Below are 27585 nucleotides of genomic sequence, written 5' to 3'. Positions count from 1 at the left end.
CGAGCTCAGAGACGTACATTCCTCTTTTTGGGATCTTGTTACAAGGAGTACGTCAGCAAGCGGTTCGTTAGCCGCGCTACCACGAGTAACTGCTATTTTACGTAGATCTTACGCGCGTAAGAACTCAATGAGGCCCTTTTGCGTGCAAAAACTAAATGCAAAAGCGTAGCACGTTTAAAAAACTTTTGATTGAACGTGCGTATAAAAAAGAAACGTGTTTAAGCCGAATGAATAAACCTACGTACGACTTGAAATTAAAAAACTTAAAATGTGAATGCATATATAGTAAGAATTATAACATAAAAATATTTTAAAAATTTTTTCTATATTTCCAAATTTTCACACACATATACATTTACTATTTGATATAAAAGATCACAAATACATTTCATGAGAACTGAAGTATATTTCTGTACAAGAATGGTTTTAATGAGGTATGTAACATTTGATCGTCAAAAGAAGTTTACTTTATAAGAACTTTTAATAAAATTGAATTTTTTTTTAATGCGGTATTTCATAAACGTAACTTTAGTATATGAAAAGTTTGCTATGAGAATCGCGTTTAATCCGAATAAATCGGACGCGCCTTGTTGACACTTTTCCGGTTCTCGGTATAAAATATCTGAAAAATGCAACACAGAGAAAACCTGTTCCGTGCTCTCAACGTTGCTCTCGGAAAAGAATGCATCCGCGAATTCGCAGCCGACGCGTATCACGCGTCATCGTTCATTATAGTAAGCAGTACATAACGTCGACTATGGATATGTATGTATCCACGCGCGGCGAGATAAAAGCGTATGCATCCACGCCTTATATGCATCTGCGCGCATACAGGATGCACCGGATACACGGCCGTTCCTTTTAACGAGATGAATTTTTTAATGAATTTTAAATTGATCCAAGCAGTACAAGGCCGTGTCGAATCGGTCGGATCTCTTTTTAATTCTCGATGTCAAATAGTTCGATAATTTAATTCAGCTAAAAGCTATTTTTAATTAATAGGAGAGTGGCATATTTTCCATTTACATTTTCAAAATTTATTTTATCCAAATACTCATTATTAAATTTTTGTTTCTTTTACTTTTAATCTTAAAATTAAAATATGTAATAGTTAATGCTGCTGAAACATATCCTATTACAATTTTATTAAAGTCTACCAAGAAATGTAGATATATAAGTTATTCTATATATAGCAGCATTTTTTATGGACATTTTTATTAATTTGTAAATTTAGATTTTTCCAAAGCAAAAGTGCTCAATAAGAGTTCAATAAATATTCTTGTTTTATTATTCCTTTTTTAAATTATTGATAAATATTTTTATAACTGGTAGAAATTCCATTAAATTGAAACGCATTTGGGATCTATTGAATAATTACTTATATTGTAAATTAATTCGCAAAAATTCTTAGCTATTGCCTGCCCTAAATATTTTTATTCACAAAGAAGATTTCTTTCAAATAATAAACAAAAGATGCAGAAGAACTTGCAAGAGAGGAGAAATGGATCAACTTGTGTTATAGTCACCGTCGTGTGAAACGTAACGTACTCGACCGCAAACGTGCTCGAAATGGGAACGTAACGGGCGTGATAAATCTCGCGTCACGCGCGAACTCCGATACTATGATAAGAGCCACCATGGCAAGGCGTACGGCGACTTAAATATTTCACCGCTGAAATATTTCCGGCCAATTTGCATCGGGGTCGCAAAGTCCGCGCACTCCTACACGTCCACATCATGTTCTGTGAATACGTAATTTCGGCTGCGCTACCCCTTTCTTTCGAAGCATCTCTTGATCGTTTGCTACAATTTTTACGACGGCGTATTTTAACGATTGAAATCTTTGAAATGAAAAATAATAGTCCAATCGGAACTTTGATAGGTTGACACAATTGATTGTGCAACAAGCGGAAGGTTGTTTTAGTCGAGTGTTATGATCAAGAAAAACATCGTGAAAGATATCACTTTCCTTATCTCAATTTCATAAATGGATTTACAACCGTGTTTACAGATACAAATTGTCTTTATTAAATTATATATAAAAGCATAGGAAAAATAGTAAATTAGTTTAAATATTTATATTAAATCACAGTAAATGAATGAATATTAAAGTACTGATAATCAAATATGTGTACACACAATATGTGTATATTTATGTGTGTTAATGAGTTAATTTAATATAATTTATATATTGTGGCTTTTATATTTATTAATGTATAAACATATTAACCTAATTTAACACAATTATGAGCCTCACGCCTTTTACCTGTTTTAAAAATAAATGCACACATTAATAAGTTTTTTTAACAACAAAAGATGTTTTTGGTTTACTTATTAATATATGTTTAATTATTATATGTTTTTGTTATTAAATTTTTAGCTGTTTTAACTTTTATTAATTTTACACAAAAATAAATTCTATTTTTAAGATGAAAAAAGCGGCGATCTTATCTGCAATTGAAAAGTGTTATCATAATTTAATTCTTGTTGAATAAATTAATTCATATTTAATTACGCGATAACAGTACAACGAGAGAGAGAGAGAGAGAGAGAGAGATCGAAATAATATTATAATTTTCTAAGGAATACAGATGTGCATGAATACTCGGAAAAAAGAAGCAAACACAATTTCTAAATGGATTACAATGGAAGACTAATTATTAAAATTATCAAACAAGATAATTTAACATTTTTCTTATTTTTAATTAAAATGTTATATATATTTTTAAATTATTATAATATATAGCGAAACATACAATTAATACATAATAATTTATTACACAAGTTATAATGATACAAACATTCACTTAAACAAATGCATTAATACTCAATAACAGCGTGAAAATATATCTTCCGGAAAGTCTAACCATTTCCGAACGAGAAAACCAGATTCGATCTCACAGTCGTTGATTATCGGAAGCCGGCAAAATTATCGCTAGCTCGCTACAAGCCTCGTCACGCAAGCCACGCCACGAAACACTCAGATATTTTACAAGCATTGCGAGCTACAATTTACGTGCACTATACTGAGCGTAATTTAAACATCGATCCAGTCGTGATATATTACATGCGCAAAACACACGGCGGAGGTGAACGAGAGTCTGGCGGTGGCGCGCTATTTATAGGGTACCGGTTGGTCGTTCGGCACGTGCGAATATGCGACAGACACGCCAGGCATAGTTGTCGTGATCAGATTCGCAAACTCGCGTGATTATGGGAGATGCACGGGTGTACAGCAATGATCAATACTACAAACATCGACCGATTTATTCCCCTTCCGGACATAGGGCGAAAAACGGAGAAGGCTACCGAAATTGGACTGTCGTGTAAATTACGTCGGTCTTGTTGAACCGACGATAATTTTACACTATAAGTGGAAAATATATCAAGCGCACTGTTTTGTCCAGTCTCCCAATACATCACAAAAGTGGTGTCAATTTATGTAAAATCTTAGAAATCGTTTCCTATAAAATTTATTCTATTTCCGTTATTCTATTTCCAGCAGCCATAAGTACATTTTCAATTTCCATAAATCGTTCTATTAAACTCATAGGCTATCTCTTTAAAATTTATTGAAATAGCAGCGTATTTTATTTACTGCTGTTTTTTAATAAAATATCAATTTATAAATTTATCTTAATAGAAAATTTTTATTAAAGTTTAATCAATTTTAATGAAATCATGTAAATCATGTAATGAAATTATGTAAAAGACAAGAAAGATAATGACCGACCACATATAGTTGCACATATATATATATATATATAAAAGCATAGGAAAAATAGTAAATTAGTTTAAATATTTATATTAAATCACAGTAAATGAATGAATATTAAAGTACTGATAATCAAATATGTGTACACACAATATGTGTATATTTATGTGTGTTAATGAGTTAATTTAATATAATTTATATATTGTGGCTTTTATATTTATTAATGTATAAACATATTAACCTAATTTAACACAATTATGAGCCTCACGCCTTTTACCTGTTTTAAAAATAAATGCACACATTAATAAGTTTTTTTAACAACAAAAGATGTTTTTGGTTTACTTATTAATATATGTTTAATTATTATATGTTTTTGTTATTAAATTTTTAGCTGTTTTAACTTTTATTAATTTTACACAAAAATAAATTCTATTTTTAAGATGAAAAAAGCGGCGATCTTATCTGCAATTGAAAAGTGTTATCATAATTTAATTCTTGTTGAATAAATTAATTCATATTTAATTACGCGATAACAGTACAACGAGAGAGAGAGAGAGAGAGAGAGAGATCGGAATAATATTATAATTTTCTAAGGAATACAGATGTGCATGAATACTCGGAAAAAAGAAGCAAACACAATTTCTAAATGGATTACAATGGAAGACTAATTATTAAAATTATCAAACAAGATAATTTAACATTTTTCTTATTTTTAATTAAAATGTTATATATATTTTTAAATTATTATAATATATAGCGAAACATACAATTAATACATAATAATTTATTACACAAGTTATAATGATACAAACATTCACTTAAACAAATGCATTAATACTCAATAACAGCGTGAAAATATATCTTCCGGAAAGTCTAACCATTTCCGAACGAGAAAACCAGATTCGATCTCACAGTCGTTGATTATCGGAAGCCGGCAAAATTATCGCTAGCTCGCTACAAGCCTCGTCACGCAAGCCACGCCACGAAACACTCAGATATTTTACAAGCATTGCGAGCTACAATTTACGTGCACTATACTGAGCGTAATTTAAACATCGATCCAGTCGTGATATATTACATGCGCAAAACACACGGCGGAGGTGAACGAGAGTCTGGCGGTGGCGCGCTATTTATAGGGTACCGGTTGGTCGTTCGGCACGTGCGAATATGCGACAGACACGCCAGGCATAGTTGTCGTGATCAGATTCGCAAACTCGCGTGATTATGGGAGATGCACGGGTGTACAGCAATGATCAATACTACAAACATCGACCGATTTATTCCCCTTCCGGACATAGGGCGAAAAACGGAGAAGGCTACCGAAATTGGACTGTCGTGTAAATTACGTCGGTCTTGTTGAACCGACGATAATTTTACACTATAAGTGGAAAATATATCAAGCGCACTGTTTTGTCCAGTCTCCCAATACATCACAAAAGTGGTGTCAATTTATGTAAAATCTTAGAAATCGTTTCCTATAAAATTTATTCTATTTCCGTTATTCTATTTCCAGCAGCCATAAGTACATTTTCAATTTCCATAAATCGTTCTATTAAACTCATAGGCTATCTCTTTAAAATTTATTGAAATAGCAGCGTATTTTATTTACTGCTGTTTTTTAATAAAATATCAATTTATAAATTTATCTTAATAGAAAATTTTTATTAAAGTTTAATCAATTTTAATGAAATCATGTAAATCATGTAATGAAATTATGTAAAAGACAAGAAAGATAATGACCGACCACATATAGTTGCACAAACACAAACTTGCTTGTAACGGTTAGGAATAGCGATGTGGACAAGACATTAACATTTCAGGAGAGTAACCACAAGCTACATTTATCATTCTACATCACATTACAGCACCGAGTTTGAACAAATATATTATTTCAGTGCTTGATACACCGTCGATTTAATTGTTTAATTGTATTTGAATATTACGAAATTTTTGCGAACTTTAAAAGAGAAATGTTCTCGCTGAAGTATATCCACAAAAATTAAAATTAGTATAATAATTCTGGGATTACACCGTGTAAGCCATTTTTTTATTTTATCAAGACTGCCAATAGAATGCAATTCATCGAAATATTTATTTCTTCATGTTCAGCAAAATTATTATAAAATACTCTGCTAAACCGTTAAACGATCAAGAACGTATTTACCAAATTCAGCAAATCCTCTTTTCGACAGAAATCCACAGTATATAATCACCGTATTATTAATTAATACGACCTGGCTATTCGCCAGCGGTCGCTGTCTACATTTTCTATGACAATTCGAGCCTGTTAGCATCGCAAATGGACAAGTAACTGGGTCAATAACTGCACCGTCGTCTGTTTTAGTATATAAAAAATGACCAAAAAGGCACACAATGATATCATTGAAATCTGTATGTTATATTTTTCTATTTTTTTTTTAAGACTTTTTAAAATAACGAGCAACGGTGAAGCGACCCAACACATTATGAAGTTACTACCTACAAAATCGTAACCTTGCATGTGCCTAGCACGTGTGATAATTTTCATGGACGAGTTGATTTCGGAGAAGCGCAATAAGATAAGTTTTGAATATCTTGCTCTCTAAAGTAGGAACATCGTAGTAATTTCCATCCTAGCAATTTCCATCCTACTTAAACGTGCTCCGAAGTTGAACTTATAGCACTTTCAAAAGTTAATCCGTTCTTATTAATGTTGTATATTCAGAACTTTCGATCTTAGCAACGCAAGATATAAATACGATAAAGGATATAAACATAAATAAAACACGAGGCAGCAAAAATGATCTATGTATAATGCATAAAATCGAAAAAACTATAAACTTCTTTTTATTGTTATTTATTCTTTAGATATTATTCTTATATTCCCCTTGCGTGCGTAAAAAGAAATTTTATTACGATCGAAGAAAGAAATAAAAAATATGATATTAAAATAGAAATAAATAATATTGTTAACCAAATCTTACAAATATAAAATTTCATCTTTTTTGTTTTTCATCATTTTAATACATTGAAATGAAGAAGATAAATTTCAAACTACTGGAATCCGCGTGACTTTTATATTTTTATTCTTAATAAGAAAATTTAGTAGATATTTGTTATGCTGCATATGATAAGGTAATCAGCAGGATCGAATGCGCAGAATTTACCCAGTAAAGCTTACGAAATGATTTACCTACGGCCGAGATAGAATTTAAGAGTTAATCTAAGGATCTGGAGCACGTGGCATCATGCGTTATAGTTCTAATGGCTGGGATTATCCCAGATGAATATTATGCAGCTAGAGATGCTTGGTTTCTTCGCTAAAAGCGCAGCAAAGGAAGTGAAATCTCGAGACAGTGGGTAATAAAAAATTTTGCGCGGAATTCACACAAAGAAGAAAGTAAGAAGATAAAAAGATAAAAAGTGAGAAAGGATGGCGCGCAAAACCACGGCGAAGGTTCCTCGTTGGAAAATATACATTTGTCCTTTCATAGCGCGAATTCGGATTATCGGAAAAAGCGCGGCTGCGAAGTGTGCGTTACCGGCAAAGTGAATTTTTGCGAAAGCATCTCGGTTCGCCTTCGATTCGGCCATTGGAGAGAGTCGCGACTGTGTAATAGTTGTTTTCTCAGTTAAAAGCCTCGGCTATAGACGAGCTCTACTGCGCGGCAAAATAAGTTGCAACCTCTTACAAACTACTCTTGCAGAAGGCACTCTGTTGCATCGTGATATAATGTGTGGTAGGAAAGAGTATACAGCATAGAAAAGGTTCTTTTAAAACACAATTGTAGTTATGCTCTTCGTTGTATTTATCTTACTATGTACGTAATAAAATAAATACAACGAATCAAATTAGATAAAATACTATATATATATATAGGAGAGAGAGAGAGAGAGAGAGAGAGAATGTGTATAAGATAATAGTTTATTTTCATAGACAAAAATATTAAATTAAAATTTATGCTCTTAAAGGCTCTTAAATAATCTTGTTTTACCGACTTCCGTTAGTAATGGCAATTATTTTTAAAAAGTCGATACTAACCGCGATCATAAATTTACATGATACTTTAAGGAAACTTGGTGGAGCCGATAGTAGGTCCTTGATATGAAAATGGTCTTAAGTACGCCATTACGATCAACAACGCGGTACCTTTCAAAGTACAGGATGTTTAACAATCGACTTATTCCGATATAACAAATCGCTTATAACAGAAAAAGCAACGAAAAATGGAATAAATATGACAACGCTGACTACGTGGAACTATAGTGTTCTACGATTTTCCATGTTCGCAATAATGATGCTTATGGAATCCGAGTTCGGCTCTGCTCCGATTTATAACTAACGCCGACATTTCATCGGCAATGTATTGTAATTCAAAATTCTAACGGAATTCGAAACGCGCGAAACATGTACATCCGGCGCGCAAATTCTTCTTGCCGATGGACCGTTGTATTTCGCGTCAATATGCAATTTGTTACTAGCTGCAGATCCACAGCGCGGCACGCAGTTTTCACGCTTGTAAATCTACATTTTTTTTTTTTTTTTATAAACGTATATGCATCGTCATTTTGCATGAACATATCTAACAAATGTCACACAATAGCTGTCACATACAAACTTATTTACGATGTGTTAGTTAATATTGTAATATAACAAATAAAACGTTAATCTTTTTAGACACATAAAAATAATATTCAATTTTCAACTTTCTCTGTAAAATTTTATTTTATATTCTAAGCTTCCACTCACGTACTACAGCAACGAAGAGATTCGACAATATAATACACATACACATATATTCTCTCTTATTCCTTCTATTTCCTGATATTATATTTTATATTTATTTATATATTTAATATTTAATATTTATTTTTATATAAATAAAATATGTTATTAATATTAAATATATTATATTACTCTTTTTAACGACAAATGTTATTCATTGTATTTATTGTTTTCGCGTGATGGCATATTATTGCATCGCGATCGATGTAGATAGCCCGAGAATTAAATTACACGGCGAGAGATGTAAAAGCGTTAGAGCAGTTGTGGACAGTCTGGTTAACCTGTTAACCCGACTGTAATAATAACACAGCTTGTGATTGATTACCCATGTTCCAGGCGTACGTCGATCTGGTGAAGGCCTGGGGCTGGAAGAGTTTCACCATTATCTACGAGAACAATGAGGGGCTCGTGCGATTGCAGGAACTTCTGAAAGCTCATGGACCTAGCGAATTTCCTATTACGGTCAGACAGCTGAGCGAAGGATCGGAGTATCGGTGAGTTTGGCTCAGTCCGTTCTTATTCTCCTTTATGGCACGCTAGTTTTTTTTCCGACATAATGAGCTCGTCGCATTTAAATCCTCCGCGCGTCTCGATATTTTAACGAATATTTCTCTCATTCATTATAAGATGATTCTTACAAATTTACATTTTACTTTGTATAATTTAAGTGACGCGCTTTCAAAATAATTAAATTTATCAATTTCTCTATCTTTCTACTTTTTGAGCATTATTTTAACATTTCTGAGTTTACACTGAGAATTGATAACAATAATATTGCAAATGAAAACGCCGCGCTTAAGCCGGCTGTCACCCCTTGCTACTAGAATTTGCTTTCTGGGTTAGATTGGGATGGTTTAGATTAGAGTGCTTCACTTTTTTCAAGTCCGTAAAATAAACCTACTGCGATTATTCCGCTCTATCACAATTTAAATATGCGCAAAATTTAAAGGAATTGGACGCATTTGTAACCACATTCCCAAAAGACAGACCGACTAAATTATACAGCAACAAACTAGTTTTTTTTTCTTTGAAACAGCAATATTATATAAGTCAATTCGATTTATACTTCGTCCAACTGAATTAAAAGATATAAAAAGATGAAGAAGAAATTTTACATAACGAAAGAATATGTCGAAAAATTCATCAATTTTTTGGAATTTTTCCTCTCTTTATCGAGTTTCAACGAAATCACAGCATGAGCGTTTTTACAAAAACATAGCTATCTTTTGCTTGAATTGATTATTCGAGGTTTAGTTTCTGAGACGTATTAGATATCAATTTGATCGATACGTTCTCGTTCGTTTACAAGCGGATAGATCTCTCCCGTGTTCGACACTTCGAAACGATCTGATGAAACCGGCTTTCCATGATTAATATTATCGTGGCATTAACGGTAAGCCCAAACATCAGTCGTATCATACGCGGCGCACCGCACGAGTGCACACCGAGAATGGCCCATTAAGATTGAAACGTCGTTGTTGGCGTGTAACGTTTATTGGGACGATGATCTTCTTAGGCAGAATCGCAATGTGGACGTGGCAGTATCGATCGTCCGGCCGCTTCGCCGGTGGGAAACTGTGTCAACTGTGAGGCAACCAATGGGCGAATCTTCCCCGTTCCATTTTGCCCGATAATTCCTTTTCTCCTCTTATCCTTTCGGCGATGATGACGCCGGAACTGCCTCAAGAAGCTCGCGATTACGATTAAATCTGTAATTAAAATTAAAATTCTATTAATATAAATAATATGATACAATCGAAATAAAATAAAGAATAAGTTTTATTATGTTTTTCCATTCTTCAGGCTAAATTGGCAAAAATCTATAGATTTATGAAATTAAGAAAGAATATTTTAAAACACTCGATATTTTTTTAAAGATGAATTTTTAGAGTCCTAAATAATTCGTAGATAAAAAAAAAGCGCACGGAGTTAGAGATAAGTTTCTATACTAATCTACTCTACGAAGTCTATTTTAAGGGTGCGGAAATATATAGAAAAGCTGAATAACTATTTATAAACGTATCGTTCTTTTTTTTTAAAGCCAATATATAAAGCGTTCGTTTAAAGCGTTGTTTCCGTTTACAATCTTGACCTCTGAAAGTGTTGCAGAAATGTATCTATACTTTTGTGCCTTGCATCGTACCATATTATACGTTTTGAGGAAAAAGTTTCTCGTAAGTTGCATTATTCATAGAGACCATCCATGACGGTGACTTATTGCTGCCGCCCTACGGCTAGAGAAGGGTAAAACGATAGGGATTTGAATAAATTCGGTTAGATTTGCCTCTGGACGTGCGACGTATCCTGTCTTAAAATTCATCGCTCGCGCTACACTCTCCTTGTTTCAGCAAAGCGACCAATTTACAAAACTTCCGCGCGGCTCATACCGCATGCGATACATTGTACCGAGCGAATGCGCATCTTTCTCTCTCGGTGAAGTAAGACCGTTTCGAAGAGATAAAGAGATTTTTGTATAAAACGCGTTAATATCTTTAAAATTCCGCTTTTTGAATTTTTTTTGTTATTAATCTTCAAGCAATCGCGTGGATCGATCATAAAAATTAATATTGCATTCTGACGCATAATTTTATACGTACAAATATAAAATACTAGTTTTAATCAATTTTAAATCATCAGTGCAGTTTCGTAAACAATAAGTATTAAGAGAATAACGCGGATGACTTGTTTTAATAATTTACATGTTACTTGAACCGCAATACCGTTGGCGTTCTTGGCGGCTTCGCGATCGTGTCTCTTCTCAAGATGTTGAAAGATTAACTTCGATGCACTGACTTCGTACAGTTATTCCCCGACGTGAACGAAGGAAATGAACGACGCTCGTGGAGGATAGCGCAGCCGCGAGGCGGAAATGAAGTCGTATCTTATCTCGGTCCCACACCCTCCGACACAACTCACCGAGATTCCCAAAGTGAATAATTCTCCGGCCATTCATTTTGGCGTTCCGTTTTAGCGCGAACGTTCGCGGTATGGACAAAGGGAGGGCGAATGAAACCCGCATGGAAACAGAGACCGGCGATGGTGAAATAAAATCGTCTGTCCTATTTTTCTAAGACGAGCAGAAAACAAGCGAAGAAAAAGGAGAAACAATGCGTATTCAAAAAACTTTTTTCAAAACTTTTTTGCTCCGCAAGGATCTATAGCTACAGAAAGGGAGTCCGACAAGAGAAGGTAGCGATGCAGAAGGATCGTAAGAACTGTAATTCTTAATAAATTCGAGTATGAATAATCACAGTGAGAGCCTGATACACATGAATACTGAATAGTTCTCAAAGCAGTGAGATAAGAACGCGCGATTGTATTCATACACGTAATAGTTCTCGTTGAACTCGCATGAGCGAGAGAGATTATCTTTAAAGCTATGACTTTCGAAGCGAACGGACACCTGAAAGTGCTTAGCTTTCGTGTAGGAGATTCTGAGAGAGAAGCGGATCGACAGACTCGCGCTTTATCGTGGAGAACACTTCGACGGGCAAGAGAAAAGAGAACTGACACGGATAATCGCGGGGAAGAGAGATACGCGAATTCTATTGGCGATATACAGTTTCGCGGTTAAACCGCTTAGCCCGCGCAAACAGTTGCACTTGGCCACGCAGAACACAGGTTGACAGTGATATAAAATTTTATCTCCGGCGAACGCGCGTGATGACCGCTCAAAAATCGCTTTCAACACATCCGGGATAATATTGAACGGTGATTTTCGCGAATGACACTTTTCCACGCAACAAGTGCATCGTCGAGAACGTGGAATAGGCCAAAAATCATTTTGACAAGTCCACTTGGGACATAACTGTCAAGATAAATAGAAAATAAAGCAGTTGAATAAAATATCTACTTTTTTGCATTCTTTCCCGACATCATAAGCGAAGTGTTTATCACAATTTAAAAAAATTATACAATATACAAATTTAAATATCAACGTAGCAAAATACAAATTCCAAAAAAGTATACTGTTATACACATTTTATAAAGTTTCCTTTACGTTCTGTATATCAGCATCCAATTTTGCACATTTTATAACAGAAGTTTAAAAGTATCTCCGTAACTTACGAGTAGTGAACAAACTAAAGTTACAAAATGCATCATAGACGACTGATTTTCGATACTATTTACATTACGGATCATTTAAGAATTAATGTGCCATGCGCACGTGTTTCTATAAACGAACCAACATCGCGTTTACGCTCAGTGGCGCTTAATCTTCCGCAGATTCGGGAGAGTACGTCGAGCGGTAACTCAAACGATCTGTCTATATCGAAGTCGATTCTAAGGTTCTGTACTGAGTAAATTGCGAAAGGCTGCCGCCTGCCGCTAAGTCACTCGCTTAATAGAGAGATACAAGAAGAGATGGGAGGAAGCAACGCGTGCACGAGAGAGAACTAGTATGGCATAAGTAATTGAAATGTTTCGAAGCCGGCCGTGTGGAAATGCTCGGTTTCGATGAAATATATACACCCCGGCCCGTCTACAGTTATACGACTGGCATGATGATGAGAAGCTTCCCTCTCGGGAAGACTTCAAACGCATCAGCCAATCCGGCCGCGGCCACCAACTTCGGGATAGTTTCCGTTTGTATCCGCACGGCTGGTCCGGCAGATCTTACGTCACGTTTCCCGCCGACTCGACTTGGCCGTTCGATTGATCAAAGAAATACCGCCGACGAGAGAATGAGCGCGCAAAATACCATCTTCTTTCCTTGTTCCCCGTCTGCCTCGCCAATTAGGATCATTCGCGAGACTCTATGCGAAAGTTTTTCTTTGATCGATTATGCAATATCTCGCCGCGCTATAGACCCGCGGAACCGGAAATAAAATTAATATTTATCTACGATATCATATGTACGATACGTGTATGCACCCTGATTTTTTAGGACGCGCGTACGTGTAAAAACTACACAAGAAATCCATAGATAAAGGCATTTACGGAAAAGGAAAAATTTTATATTCTTGATATATACATACATCCATCAATTTAAAAATTCAGATTATACGAAAAATGTGTGCGAATTTAAAGCGCAGAATCGATATCATATGTGTATATTTCGAACCACCATAAATTCTAGGTCCGTTGATAAGAATAGTGATGTGTTTGGACAGGTAGAATATCCACGGCTGGTCCGGCAGATCTTACGTCACGTTTCCCGCCGACTCGACTTGGCCGTTCGATTGATCAAAGAAATACCGCCGACGAGAGAATGAGCGCGCAAAATACCATCTTCTTTCCTTGTTCCCCGTCTGCCTCGCCAATTAGGATCATTCGCGAGACTCTATGCGAAAGTTTTTCTTTGATCGATTATGCAATATCTCGCCGCGCTATAGACCCGCGGAACCGGAAATAAAATTAATATTTATCTACGATATCATATGTACGATACGTGTATGCACCCTGATTTTTTAGGACGCGCGTACGTGTAAAAACTACACAAGAAATCCATAGATAAAGGCATTTACGGAAAAGGAAAAATTTTATATTCTTGATATATACATACATCCATCAATTTAAAAATTCAGATTATATGAAAAATGTGTGCGAAAATTAATGCGCAGAATCGATATCATATGTGTATATTTCGAACCACCTTAAATTCTAGGTCCGTTGATAAGAATAGTGATGTGTTTGGACAGGTAGAATATCTATACATGTACTTTTCCGTGCTTATGTTATGCGCGGAGATGCTTTAAAAGATATATCATCATATCAGTTATACGCGTAAGAGTTCTACTGCACGATACTAATTAGGAAAATTATTGTTAGTCATAATACTCCATAAATTTTCGCAAATTAATCCTTTATACACGAGAAACTGACGATGTTGTTCAGATTGCCAACGTGCGGTAATACGCACATTATGTATTGTATACGCTCTTCTATTGTGATTTCAGTTGGAGAAATTCGAGTTTACGCTCTGTTATATGGTGCGCAAATGCGCTGTATGCCGATATGTTGTTTGTTATAAATTTCATATAGATTACAATACAAAATATCGAGTGCTTTTCATGTTTGCACAAGCAGAAAGCTATCTATTGAAAGCCGCTAATGGAACTCTGATTAGTAATTAAAGAATAATATTTGTAAAGATGTCTAAATATATATATCTGCTTTTATACGTAGCTGGACAGATGGTTTTAATTAAGAGTTTATAAAATTTTACATGAGATATGCTGTCGTTTTTTTGTTATACGAGATAACTGCTGCTGTTTCTATAAGATAATTGTTTCAAAATAAATATATAAGAGAATTTTGTATGATTTTTACGGTATATCTATATATTTTGCATAAGATACTACATTTCATATAACAAGATATTATATTAATTGGTGCGTAATAAATAATAATACTATACTAGAAAACATATTAAAATTATTATTTGTCTAAATTTTTGATATTTTATCTTTGAAATCATAGCAAATTAATCAATATATGAGTGTGCATATTATATTTATAGTTGTATGGTCGATCAGATCGCAAGAATGGAGATTGACGGATATTCGCAGATATCCGCCTTTCTCGGTTTCTGTTTTGCAGAATTGCATTCAACTTGATATTATCTTTCATGCACGACATACGTGTTGCGCAACTGACTGGATAGAAATAAGCGAAGAAGCCCCATCCCCGGGATGGGGACAGGCGAGAGAGTACCAAACGTACCGAGCGGTGGGATAAAACGTGTCGCAGTCTGAGCATTTCATCGAATATATTGCCGCGCTGCTACGTGGGAAATTGCGCAATAAACTTCCAATCTTGTAAAAAAAATGCACGAGAAAAATTGCTTCTTTGACGGAGAAGCGTCGTGCGATTTATAATGTCACGCATACAGAGAGCATTGTATTGTTTAATAGTTAACTTTAGAAACTTTAGAATATTTGACTACGTGCTTTTCTAGATGCAAAATATGATACAACCATTAGTAATGGCCTGCCCTAACAACGTGACATCAGACTCAGTTATCAATAAGACAGATTAATAATTAATTATTGCATTGAAATTTAACAGGCTTTTGAATTTACGTTCGTGTAACTAATTTTCAAAGAGAATGGAAATCGATCCACGTTGCAATTTTATGAATAAATTACAGTAAAAAACAATGTATATTTTCGAGGCAAAGGCATTTTTGTTCGATCAGGAATCGAAATTAAAATTCAATATTCTCACATTCTTGACTCTCTCTGCCAAAATTGATAATTCTATTTAATATGAAATTTGAAAGAATTATTGTAGCTAAGTTCATGAAAAGATATCATACAATAATTATTTTTCTATCATATTTTACGCCTTACTTCTTACTTTATTATTTTTTAAATAAAAATTTAAAAAAAGATTAAAGATATGGAACCACATTTAGAAATAAAAAAAAAATATTCTAATTATTTTTCGTTGGCTCTTGTTGTCTTCAGACAATGATTATGTAATACACGGAAAATTTCGCTCCGTAACTTTCAGCTTGGAATTCTTATGTGTTATGCTTACGCATCTCATTTTCGCACCATGGTCTTAACATTCGTCAGCTCTGAAGTTTCTCTGCGGCAAACCCGTTTACGTGCTTACAAGTTCCATGGAAATGCAGTTCGTGTAAACGCGTCAAGCCACAAGGCAGACGATAGAAACTTGTTAAGCGGCGAGTTTTATTGCGCTTCTTCGTATTCCGAACACGTCACACTGCGAGAGATAGCTCGGCTGCCAAAGTTTCGAAGCCGTCTGGGTATTGTAAATTTTCCCATTGTTTTGCGCCAGAGATCTTCGTAATCTCCGCAAGAACGACCCACCGGCTCGTCATGTCCCAAAAAGCGCTTTGCGCTTACGAATTATTTACTCTCGTACTTTCGATCGATGGCGGCTGAAAGCTGGTACGTTTTGCGAGCAAGCTTTTTGCCTCGTTAATAATGTTGCCGTGTGGAGTATCGTAAAGCAGACGATTCCTCTCGATAACGAGGAAATGGGAGAAAGCGAGGAACCGTGACGCCTTAACGGCTCCTGCGCCAGAAAGTCCGTTTGAAATTTTAACAGCTAGATCCATCGTCCCGGTACGTAAGCACTCTTTTCAAGCAGTCGCAAAACTTTACGGACCTTTAATCGATATCATTTCCGCAAGAAATAAAGAAGTCTTTTTTCATAGCTTGAAAGGCAATCTTTCTTTCGTACATGTATCGATGATTCTTTCAATTCTCATTGTAACATAGAATGTATCATTTATAATATGTATAAAGAAACATATTTTTTCTTTATATTAAAATTTGATTAAAATCTTTACTATTATACTCATAACTTTTGAAATTCTAACATTTAATTATTACAAATTACATTTTTATTGACGTAAACTTTAGATAATTTTGAATTTATTACAAAATATATACTCTCTATTGATATGTTCTGTGTTTTTTAAAATAATTAGAACGAGAATAAATTTTTCGTGCAATTTGCACGCTTTTTACATTACATTGCAATCTTCGAGTCAGATGCGTTTCTAGTCATCATAAAAAATTTTCGCTTGTTCTTTTCTCGCGACAGCAACACCTCGCTTTTTTTTCTCCGCAAATTTCATCGTCGGAAACTTCTAGCTTTCGCGTCTTATCCTTGCCAAAGCAAGGGAGAGAGGAAGTGCAATGTCGTTTAAGTCCACTCTTACGTATCTGATATGCATTCGGCTCCGTTAGTTCTCCGCGGGAAACGCGATGCTGCGAGCATTATCCTGAAGACCGGCCCGCGCGAAATGAGGTTTCCATCAGTTAGTTTGCAAATTCTCACGAGTTACTTGGCCGCACAACGACAGAGTTTCAGTGAGAGAGTCGTGCTCAAACTCGCGTTAGCTCGATCGGGGTGGTTCGGGTTAAACTTTTGTGTGAGAGATCGCCTCGTCTTCGAGATCGCGCGACAGAGACACTTGCGTTCCTCAGAAATGAAAATAAATATATTCATAAAGTACAGGAACTGTAATGTCTTCTATTCTCGTATATGTTGCGTTAGAATAATCTTTGCGTTAGTATCGTATTATCTTCTAATGGTTGCACAAAATATATTCTTTAAAAATTTTGACGACTATCACTAGTAAAAACAATAATTATCTCGTGTTTTAAATGAAGCTATATTTAGTGCTATAATAAGGGATTATAATTACAAAATATGCTAGACGAAATTTTTTTTATATATATAAAAAAAAAATAAAATGTCAACGTTAATTAGTCCATACAAAAATTAAGTATATAAGTGAAATGAAAATAAATTTTTCCCACGATGAGAGAAAAAATTTACTGTCCGGAATTATTCTTTTTTTTTTTTAGCTGCGTAAAGTAATTAATAATTTCTGCGAATTTATAATAATCTCAATAATCTGTAGTCATGAATATTAATAATTTCTTCAGAATTTCTGAAGGAACTCGATAGATTAAAAGTATCAATATTTTATAATTTTTCTTACCAAGATGCAGTTATCGGTAATCGATACTTTTTAAGCATCTCGACAACTTAGTCCTTTAGTACTTGAGGAACTGGGTTGTTAGCGTAATATAAAGACGTTTTTATGACGTTTGATCTTTCTTATTTTCGCCGTTTTTAATCCTCGCAGATTAAAGATCGCGCTTCGTGCCAGTAGAAATATCAGATTTAGTCATACATCAGCGAAACGAAAGACGCGTTCTTGTTGACCACTCGAAAAATATGACTGTGCGCAACCACTTAAGAAATTGTATAAGAGACACGATGCATCATCGTCCTTCGGGAATAGATGAGAACGTTGCTCGAGATGCATGATGGATGTTGTAATATCCGAAGAACATGGATGAAACATGGATATTGATAATAAACCTGAATCATTTTTACCACAAAAAAATGGTTTTGATGGTCTAATAAAATTTCTTATCCTAATAATAGCATATAATTGTGTCTCAAAATGTTATAAATACTAAAAGAAAAAAAAAATAAATTTGCAAATATAACTAAAGCGGATATTTAAATATGTGACAATTGTTGATATTCACGCGGATGAGATATGACATTTTTATATGGTTGTCGTCGTACTGAAGAATTGTGGAACACAGTACCGATAGGAAAGTTTCAGTTATAAATTGTGAAACTGCAACATCCCGATAGAGGCACCGATGGCTGAATAAAGCGGCTTTTGTGCGCACGATAATATGCCGCTTTTGAAAGAACCGAGTGGTTGATGGACGACGGTAATACCTGCTGTACGTCGTGGCATGAAAAAAAGTACGTGCGCTAAAAACTCGGAAAGGTTAGTAATAGCGTTATGTATGCTAATACTTTATGCATGACATCGCGGAACTTTTTTTCCGATAAGTCGCAAAACTGTGCGGCGATATCTTCGATAACTTCAATAAAAGTAATATTTGAATTTAAATGACAATCCCGATTTGGTAATGCATCGCTTTCCGGATTCATATTGGCAATTAGTCATATCTGAATATGAATAAAATTTTCTGTTCACTTTATAACTGGCACTTTTTGAATATGACGATCAAAATGATGATGACGGTGACTATCAAAAATATGATAGTAATATGAAGTTTATTTAACTGTAACACCTGTATGAAAATCATGTACTTAACTTTATCTATATTTTAATATAGAGCTTTTATGATACACAAATTAAAAATATAATATAAAAATCATTACACGTATTATAAATATTTTTATATTTTTATTTTATTTTTTCTTATACATTGTGTACAATAAAATATTGTTATTATATTGAAATTAAATATATATATTATATATTATTATTAAAATTAAAATTATGTATATTGTAGTAAATTATAATAAATACTCAAAGTTTGTGCTGTACTTTTTCTATTCAAAATTTGCATATTGCACAAATATAAAGATTAATGATATGAGATATATAAATATAGTTTCTAAATTTTTTAAGATTTTCTCGAGATACTTGCATGCGAATTAAATGCATGAAATATTAATGCAACGAGAAAAATTATGACGCGATATTGCAAATGTATGGTATTTTGCACACGGATCGTGGACTCCACTTGTGAAAACTTATGTACCTAGGGAAAACGCGCGTCTAGACACACTCTTATATTATTTCCCTGTTTATCTTATCGTCGTAAGTACGTACATAAACAGCATTTTGTGCGAGAACATTGCGCGCGCTGAACATAGAGGCAACGGAAAATTGCGTCTCGTGGAACATTTTTACTACGATCTATATGTATGTACAAGACGAGAACGAAAAAGAACGCTCTGATTTTGTGACACATTACAACGACTTAAAGTCTTGCTTCATGGATTATCCACCCCCTAACACAGAGCGATAACGATCGTGTAATTCGGCTTTATAATTTATGCGAAAACTTGATGTTTTGTTAATAGTTGAAGTTTCGTTTCGCGAAACTCGTGCGTTTGCTGTTTATAAGTTTACAGATACAAACAAGTAATCCAACGTTTGCCGCCTTGCTTTAAACTTGACGTTTCGTCGGAATAAAATATTTCTTCGCAATTCGAGCGGAAACGAATTTTGCGAACATAGCGTATAATTGCGATTTTGCATAAACTGCAATTTGGCAAAGTCTGTCTCTCAATTTTCCGAGATATAATAAACCATGACCAAGTAAATATTATTATTATTGAAATTAAATATATATATTATATATTATTATTAAAATTAAAATTATGTATATTGTAGTAAATTATAATAAATACTCAAAGTTTGTGCTGTACTTTTTCTATTCAAAATTTGCATATTGCACAAATATAAAGATTAATGATATGAGATATATAAATATAGTTTCTAAATTTTTTAAGATTTTCTCGAGATACTTGCATGCGAATTAAATGCATGAAATATTAATGCAACGAGAAAAATTATGACGCGATATTGCAAATGTATGGTATTTTGCACACGGATCGTGGACTCCACTTGTGAAAACTTATGTACCTAGGGAAAACGCGCGTCTAGACACACTCTTATATTATTTCCCTGTTTATCTTATCGTCGTAAGTACGTACATAAACAGCATTTTGTGCGAGAACATTGCGCGCGCTGAACATAGAGGCAACGGAAAATTGCGTCTCGTGGAACATTTTTACTACGATCTATATGTATGTACAAGACGAGAACGAAAAAGAACGCTCTGATTTTGTGACACATTACAACGACTTAAAGTCTTGCTTCATGGATTATCCACCCCCTAACACAGAGCGATAACAATCGTGTAATTCGGCTTTATAATTTATGCGAAAACTTGATGTTTTGTTAATAGTTGAAGTTTCGTTTCGCGAAACTCGTGCGTTTGCTGTTTATAAGTTTACAGATACAAACAAGTAATCCAACGTTTGCCGCCTTGCTTTAAACTTGACGTTTCGTCGGAATAAAATATTTCTTCGCAATTCGAGCGGAAACGAATTTTGCGAACATAGCGTATAATTGCGATTTTGCATAAACTGCAATTTGGCAAAGTCTGTCTCTCAATTTTCCGAGATATAATAAGCTAGAAACATAAAAAAGCATAATAATTTATAAATTTTCTAGCATTGAAAGGAATATAATAGAAATTTTCTCTTAGTTGGTTTATGTCTGCGATCTTTATCGAAAATCCCATTTAATATCTCTGTAATATATTAAATGTATATATTATTCGTCGAGAGATGATTAATGTTTTGTTTCATATAAAGATCTGCTAGATATTATCGCATTTCTTTATAAACTTCCGTCAGATATAACTTGTCACGGTAAATCCGCCAACGAGTCGGGAGTAATTTAAAGTTGAGATGGGACTGAAAGAAATTGAGTGGATCCAGGGTGGAAGTTTTCTAATTAATCGACGAAAGCCGGCGTAACGGCCACGGCTGATGAAAAATTCTATCATTCGCTTTCTCCATCGAATCGCCGCTGAGGGAAATACGAAGATGAGGCTCGAGATTATGGTCGACGGCTTGAGATTGCCGATTGTAGGGAGAGAGGCGCGACTGTGGGACCGGCTCCCTCGCGCGATCTTCGCGCTAAATCGAAGCTTTGCTGTCGCGAAAGCCTCGTTAGCAAAGAAATTGCCCCGTGATCGATACCATCCGCCAAATCTCAGAAACTCCCCTCGGCGAAAAGAAGAGCGCGCCGTGGAATGCAACGGAAGACCCATATAAATTAAGGCGCGAGCTACACAGAGAAAGGGACGGGAGCGATCGACCTCTATTCGTCGACGACTGCTGCTTTATCGGGAAATCAATTTTTCATGGAATCGTTCCGGCTTTTGTAACATCTCATATCAGGAATTACTCGATACAGAGAGATACACTTTTTGTCATGAAATCGTCAATTCAGTACAATGTGCCGAGACTACGAAGCGCGATGGCAATCGTGAAGATCAATCACTGTGAAAATCGAATCGCATTTCAGCATTAATGCTCTTTGCTTGCGAAATATAAGTCCGACATATTAAAAAAATCTACTTTAAAAAAATGACAGTAGAAAAAACAATTATAAATATATTTAATTCTATTTTTATCTTAGCAGAATACATTTGAGATGCAGAAAAATCTTATTTTGTATCTCAATGTATATTTTGTATCGATATATGTGCAAAAAAATATAAACTTTAGAATATAATAATTATAGTAAAATCAATGTACATCGAAATTTTCTTCAATAATATATAAATCTTTGATTTCTTTTATTCTGTAAACTCTCATATTCATTTATATGCTTATATAATACGCGCTTTTTTTCAAAACTATTAGGTATTTGTATCTACGATGCGGAAAATAAGTCATATATAATCTCATAGGCGAATGGAAGAAGTCGACGGCAAACTTATCGAGAACAGTGTTAGTGAAATTAATTTCATCCTAACAAGCTTTTCACGAGTTTGAAGAGTATGTCGAAGAAGAGTTGGCTCGCGCGCGGCAGCAGTTACTCCATACTATTCGGTAAACTGTACCCGACTCTACGACGGGGCTGTCCGTCGAGATGTAACTTACACGTAGCCACACAACTAACCCCCGAGACCATTTCTCATCCCGACTACGCGCGCCGCGAAAGAGGTGTGGGTGGCAGCGGCGGGTGTGCGAGGCACGCGATGTCGGCGAAAGCAAGGCAGAACCGCCAACCCAGCCAGAAGAATCCATTCGACGAAGGTAACGGATGAGGCGAGAAAGTTTGCACGGCGATAACTCATCGTTCACACCTTATTTACCTAGTCGTCCCTGCTTCGCCTAGTCGATCGTTCCTACGCCCCTACAATTCAACAAAATTGAATTTTAACACGAATTTTCCCTCCAATACCAAATTCATATTTATATCACAACAAAATTATTTTCATCAAAAAATTATCTCATAAGATATTTTAAAACATATACATATTAATATTTATATTTTGCAGATATGACAGAGTTCGAGAGAAACCCTTTAATTCTTTTTTATACATGATTCTCTAAAATGTTTATCGCTTATGAAACGGGGAATGATTATAATAGTAAATTGAATGTACAACCTTTAATACCATCATTTGTAACGATATGTGCATAAATAGAAGCTACGATAAATAAAAGCGTGTTTCAACAGCACTTAAAAAATTTTAAGCTAAAATTACGATTAAGAAGAAATCTATCTCATGGGAAATGTTGGCAGGTTTTAATATCGCACTTGTGCTATTTAGCGATTGAGACTGCGAGATATTTCGCTCTTGAGAAATCACGAGTAGAGATAGAGAAACTACGGTAGAACGAAGAGCAAGTTGTCATCGCAACGCAACTCGGCGACATTCCGGAAGGCTATGCATCATTCCGTCACATATTTATACCTCCGCGCGCGCGGGCGCATGGGGGGATGAGAAGTAAGGGAGAACGCCGTGGCTTATCGCCTCGAGATTGCGCCTAAATCTCTCCCCGGGGTGCAACACCCGCACACGCGGGAAGTTCCGGGTTTAACAAACGGTTGCTCGCGATGAAATTGCTCGTCGCCAGAACCGGCGCCGCGCGAGAGGAAGTTCTCGACTGTTGCCGAGCGGTTGCATCCACCAGAAATCCTCGGCGCGGCTTGTTCGCCGTGTCGTTTTATAATCGTAGCTTTTGTTTTCGTCGTGCTGGGCAAGAGCGTACGAAATTCGAGAGAAAGAACGCGAGAGAGGAGCCAGCGTATACTTGTGTGATAACACCGTCAGTAAAGATATCTTCCGACGTTACGATTGTCAGACTTACGGCGAAATCTCGTTAATGACATTACAAATAAATCAATTCTTCTTTAATTTTCTTTATCTTTTCTCTGTTACGGAGAGTTTTATATTAAAAAATTATATTTATGAAGCATATTTTCTCTCCCAAATTATTTTTAAAACACTTAACATGTATTTATATTTATAATTGATGATTAAACTTATACGATAAAGAGAGAATATAATATACATCTGTAAAATATAAATTATAAGCTATAAATGCCGCACCCTGTATATATACACGCAAATGTTATATAAAACAATTTTTAATTTAAGTTTTGACTTACGTTAGTTCAGTTTAATTATCTGGAATTACAGAGTTTAATACGAGCGAAATATGAATCTATAAATTGTGATTCCTCCGCTTGAAACATGACTATTTTGTATTTCGAGAGAATTCTACGGGTTATTCTATGTAAATTTATCTCGTTGTTGAACTGAATTCTTCAATTCCGTTTAAAGTTCGGCGGTACATGCAGTGCTTAAACGGAAGAATCGATTGTATCGCTGCTAAACGCAGCACGGGAGAGCGAGATGCAACTTTGATGCAGTAGCAACGAAAACGGGGATTTTACCGTGCCCACTTTTACGCTTGAATTAACATACTCATTTGTTTCCCCTGAGAGGACACTCGTTTAACCTCGGCGGATACGCCGTAACTCCTATACATTGCGAGATGCAGATGTAGCCGGATGTACTGGAAGAGCCATATTCCCGGAAGATTATTCATGGTGCATCTCCATCGCCACTTGATTCCTTGATCTCGGTATACCAACCGCAACAAAGATTGCATTTGCACCGTACCGCCATTATATCTCGTTATTGAATGCAACTGTCGTTGACGGGGGGTTTAACTTCTTGTTTAAATTGCCACCGGAAGGGAAAATGTATTACGCTCGGTTCGTCGTCACCAAGTGAAATATTTAATTCGTTTCTTCCGCGAAACTGAACACGCGCTTTTCGTGTGCAAACACCGTGACTTCTGCTCCATTGTTTTTCGTTATTGCGCGTAAAATGAGAATATACGTGTATTTTGACAATTTCTTTGTACAATAAACGCGATGCCATGAATTTTATGTTAAATATTCGCATCGCAGAACAATGCGATTAAGTTTTTATTGCTGAATAAATCTGAGATGCTGTTATTTACATTCAAAGATTGAAGTAATCAAGTTGGATTATGAATAGCAAGTTTTTACTAATAATAACTGACAATGATTCTATCGAAAAGAAATTGTAAAAATTATGTGATAAACTTTATTCATGTCGCAAAATATGATTTATTTAAATAATGGATCTTTTGCACATTGTAGTCATTGCGGATTCTTTTCTTCGCTAAGTGCTGACTCGCGCTCTTAAGCACTTGGTCGAAGAGTTTTAAAGCGCATTATCGTAAAACACCTGTGGTGAATAAATATGTACGCTCGAAACATAACAGTGTTCAACTAATAAGGGAAAACTAAAAGCATCACAAAACGAGCTAAATTGCACACAATATTTCAGATATTTTGATTAATTTGGTCATAATTATTTCAGAATAGTACAAATTTTTAATTAAAATGTTTACTAAGCATATTGATTTCGCAGTTTCTTATTAGAGAGATATCCAGAAAAATATTCTCTTAAATGGAATAAGTATATTATCACTGATAAGTAGGAGTTTTAATTATAAATAAAACAGTGAAAAAATAATAAAAAAAATAAAAACATTGGAAAAACAGTGAAAATTCATTGAGAAAAATCAGTTAGTGGTAGTATATATATGTATCTGATTTGTCAGTGAAATCTTACTGTAATCAGTATAACATGAGATGGAGGACCAAACTGTGAGTGATTTCACTGAAGATCAGTGAAATATTCACTAATTTTCGGTGAAATCTTGTTATTGCTTTAATCAGTGATTCTTTCACTGATTTAATTCAAGAGAGTACATATCAGCTGTTATATATTTAAAATTAAAATATGTTGAAAGATGATGAAAATGATCATGTTCAATAATTAATACAATTCTTATACGCAAAATCCTTACAAAGATATTGCCTTGCAGGGATGCAAGTCTTAAAACTTCAGACAAGTACGTTGTAATTCGCCATTCGGCTATCAAACTGGCCATAAAAGCCCATATAAATGCAAGAAAATAGTGGAACGAATAAGGAATTACGATTTTGAAACTTTTATCTCACAATGTCATATAATGCGCATTTGGATATATAATCTCATTTATAATATATAAGTTCTGAAAATTGACATGGATTTTTTTTAAAGTCATAAGTATATTTGTATTTATATATTTTAAATCAAATCCGCAAATAAGATTATGTCATTGACTTAGATTAAATATATTTCTCCAATACACACTAGCAAAATCTGAGATAGTATATCGCTACTTATATTTTTCGATATATTGTTCAAGAAACTCAAAACATCCTTCGAATATTCAAAACACAAAAGATTTAATAAAAAACAAGCGTTGGAAAAAAATTAATAGTTAATATCATTATATTTTCTTTAAAAATATATCAGGTCTACCGGAAAGTTCTGTCCGTTTTTGGAATAAAACAAAATACAAATTTTTATTACCGTCAATAAACTTTCTTAAATAATGCATCATGATAATGCCAGGCCACATGCTGCTTTAGGGACTCGTCAAAAAATTGCAGAACTAGGCTGAGAAATTCTGTCGCATCCACCATATTCCCCGGACTTAGCACCCTCCGACTATCACTTGTTTTTGTCCTTACAAAATTTTTTGAGGGGCAAAAAATTCAAAAGTGAAGAAGATATCAAACAAGCACTGGTTCAATTTTTCGCATCAAAAGATAAAACATTTTTCGAAAATGGGATATACAAATTGCCCTCACGCTGGCAAGAAATCATTAATAATAATGGCAATTACATTATTTAATAAAGTTTATTGACGGTAATAAAAATTTGTATTTTGTTTTATTCCAAAAACGGACAGAACTTTCCGGTAGACCTAATACATATATTATTATATCTTCTTTAAGAATATAAGCACTTTTCCAATTTGCCCTTCTCGCATCTCTGTATAGTATGTCGAGTCCGCTTTCCAAACCCATTAGTTATTTTTATTGCAAATTTTATCGTTCTCTTATAAAACACGGTTTCTGTCTTTACCCATATCGTCGCTTATTCTCGCTACGTATCTCGAGTTGATTTCATTGCTGATCAAACATTTATCGTGAAAGTTTGCAAAGTGGCAGAAATCTGAAATCCCCTCATTGCTTATATTCCTGGGAAGAACCCCATGCCGGGCACATTGATGTGCACGCATACACGTGTACGCGCGAATACTTTTCCTTTCCTCGATGGTGGAGTTTTAGTACCGTGGGGAGAAATTACCGCGGAAAAGCAACCGGAATCATAAAATGTTAGGACCGCACAGCTCCTAGTTTTAAACGGATTCATAGCCTATACGTTTGATGTTTATTCAAAGATCGAGAAAATATACACACACGGGATGCAAAATTATTTCGACTGGATTATAATCGCTAATCGGAAATAATAAGTGTCAATATAACAATAATCTCTCTTCAAAATGCATATATCAAAAAGGAAAACATCAAGTTCTGAAAAATAGATTAAGCCTTACTCGACGTAATCATACAAAATTAAAGAGCTTACTACTGCAAGCTAAAAAATAGAAAGATAACTGCGATCCGTGTAAGCTTGTTGAAGCGAAACTAAGAGAATTAAGCGAAATATTTACGTTTTGAAAACTGACAATGTGGAAAAAAAACGTGTGACAGTTGGATGCAACTGGCATAACGACAAGAATGACTACATGACATAGTGCGCTCGAGCGAAAAGAGAAAAATTTCGAAAAACAAACGAGAAGTATAAAAAAATGTACACGAATAACAACTTTACCAGACAGAGTATGAATTTCGTCGCTT

General features: G+C 34.8%; 1 protein-coding gene across 3 annotated transcripts in view; it reads left to right on the top strand.

Moving 5' to 3' along the window:
- The window catches only part of LOC115245227 (glutamate receptor ionotropic, kainate 2), a 160312-nt gene that overhangs the window by 64326 nt on the left and 68401 nt on the right, over positions 1-27585 (top strand). For all 3 annotated transcript variants that reach the window (XM_029823445.1, XM_029823447.1, XM_029823448.1), the window contains exon 4: positions 8817-8974. In XM_029823445.1, the coding sequence (XP_029679305.1) occupies positions 8817-8974 (158 nt within the window). The remainder of the gene's footprint in view (positions 1-8816; positions 8975-27585) is intronic.

The sequence above is a fragment of the Formica exsecta genome, unplaced genomic scaffold (genome assembly GCF_003651465.1).
Source record: "Formica exsecta isolate Colony F162 unplaced genomic scaffold, ASM365146v1 scaffold93, whole genome shotgun sequence".
NCBI lineage: Eukaryota > Metazoa > Arthropoda > Insecta > Hymenoptera > Formicidae > Formica > Formica exsecta.
Note: the sequence above shows the minus strand (reverse complement) of the source record. Positions and strands in the feature narration are given on the sequence as shown.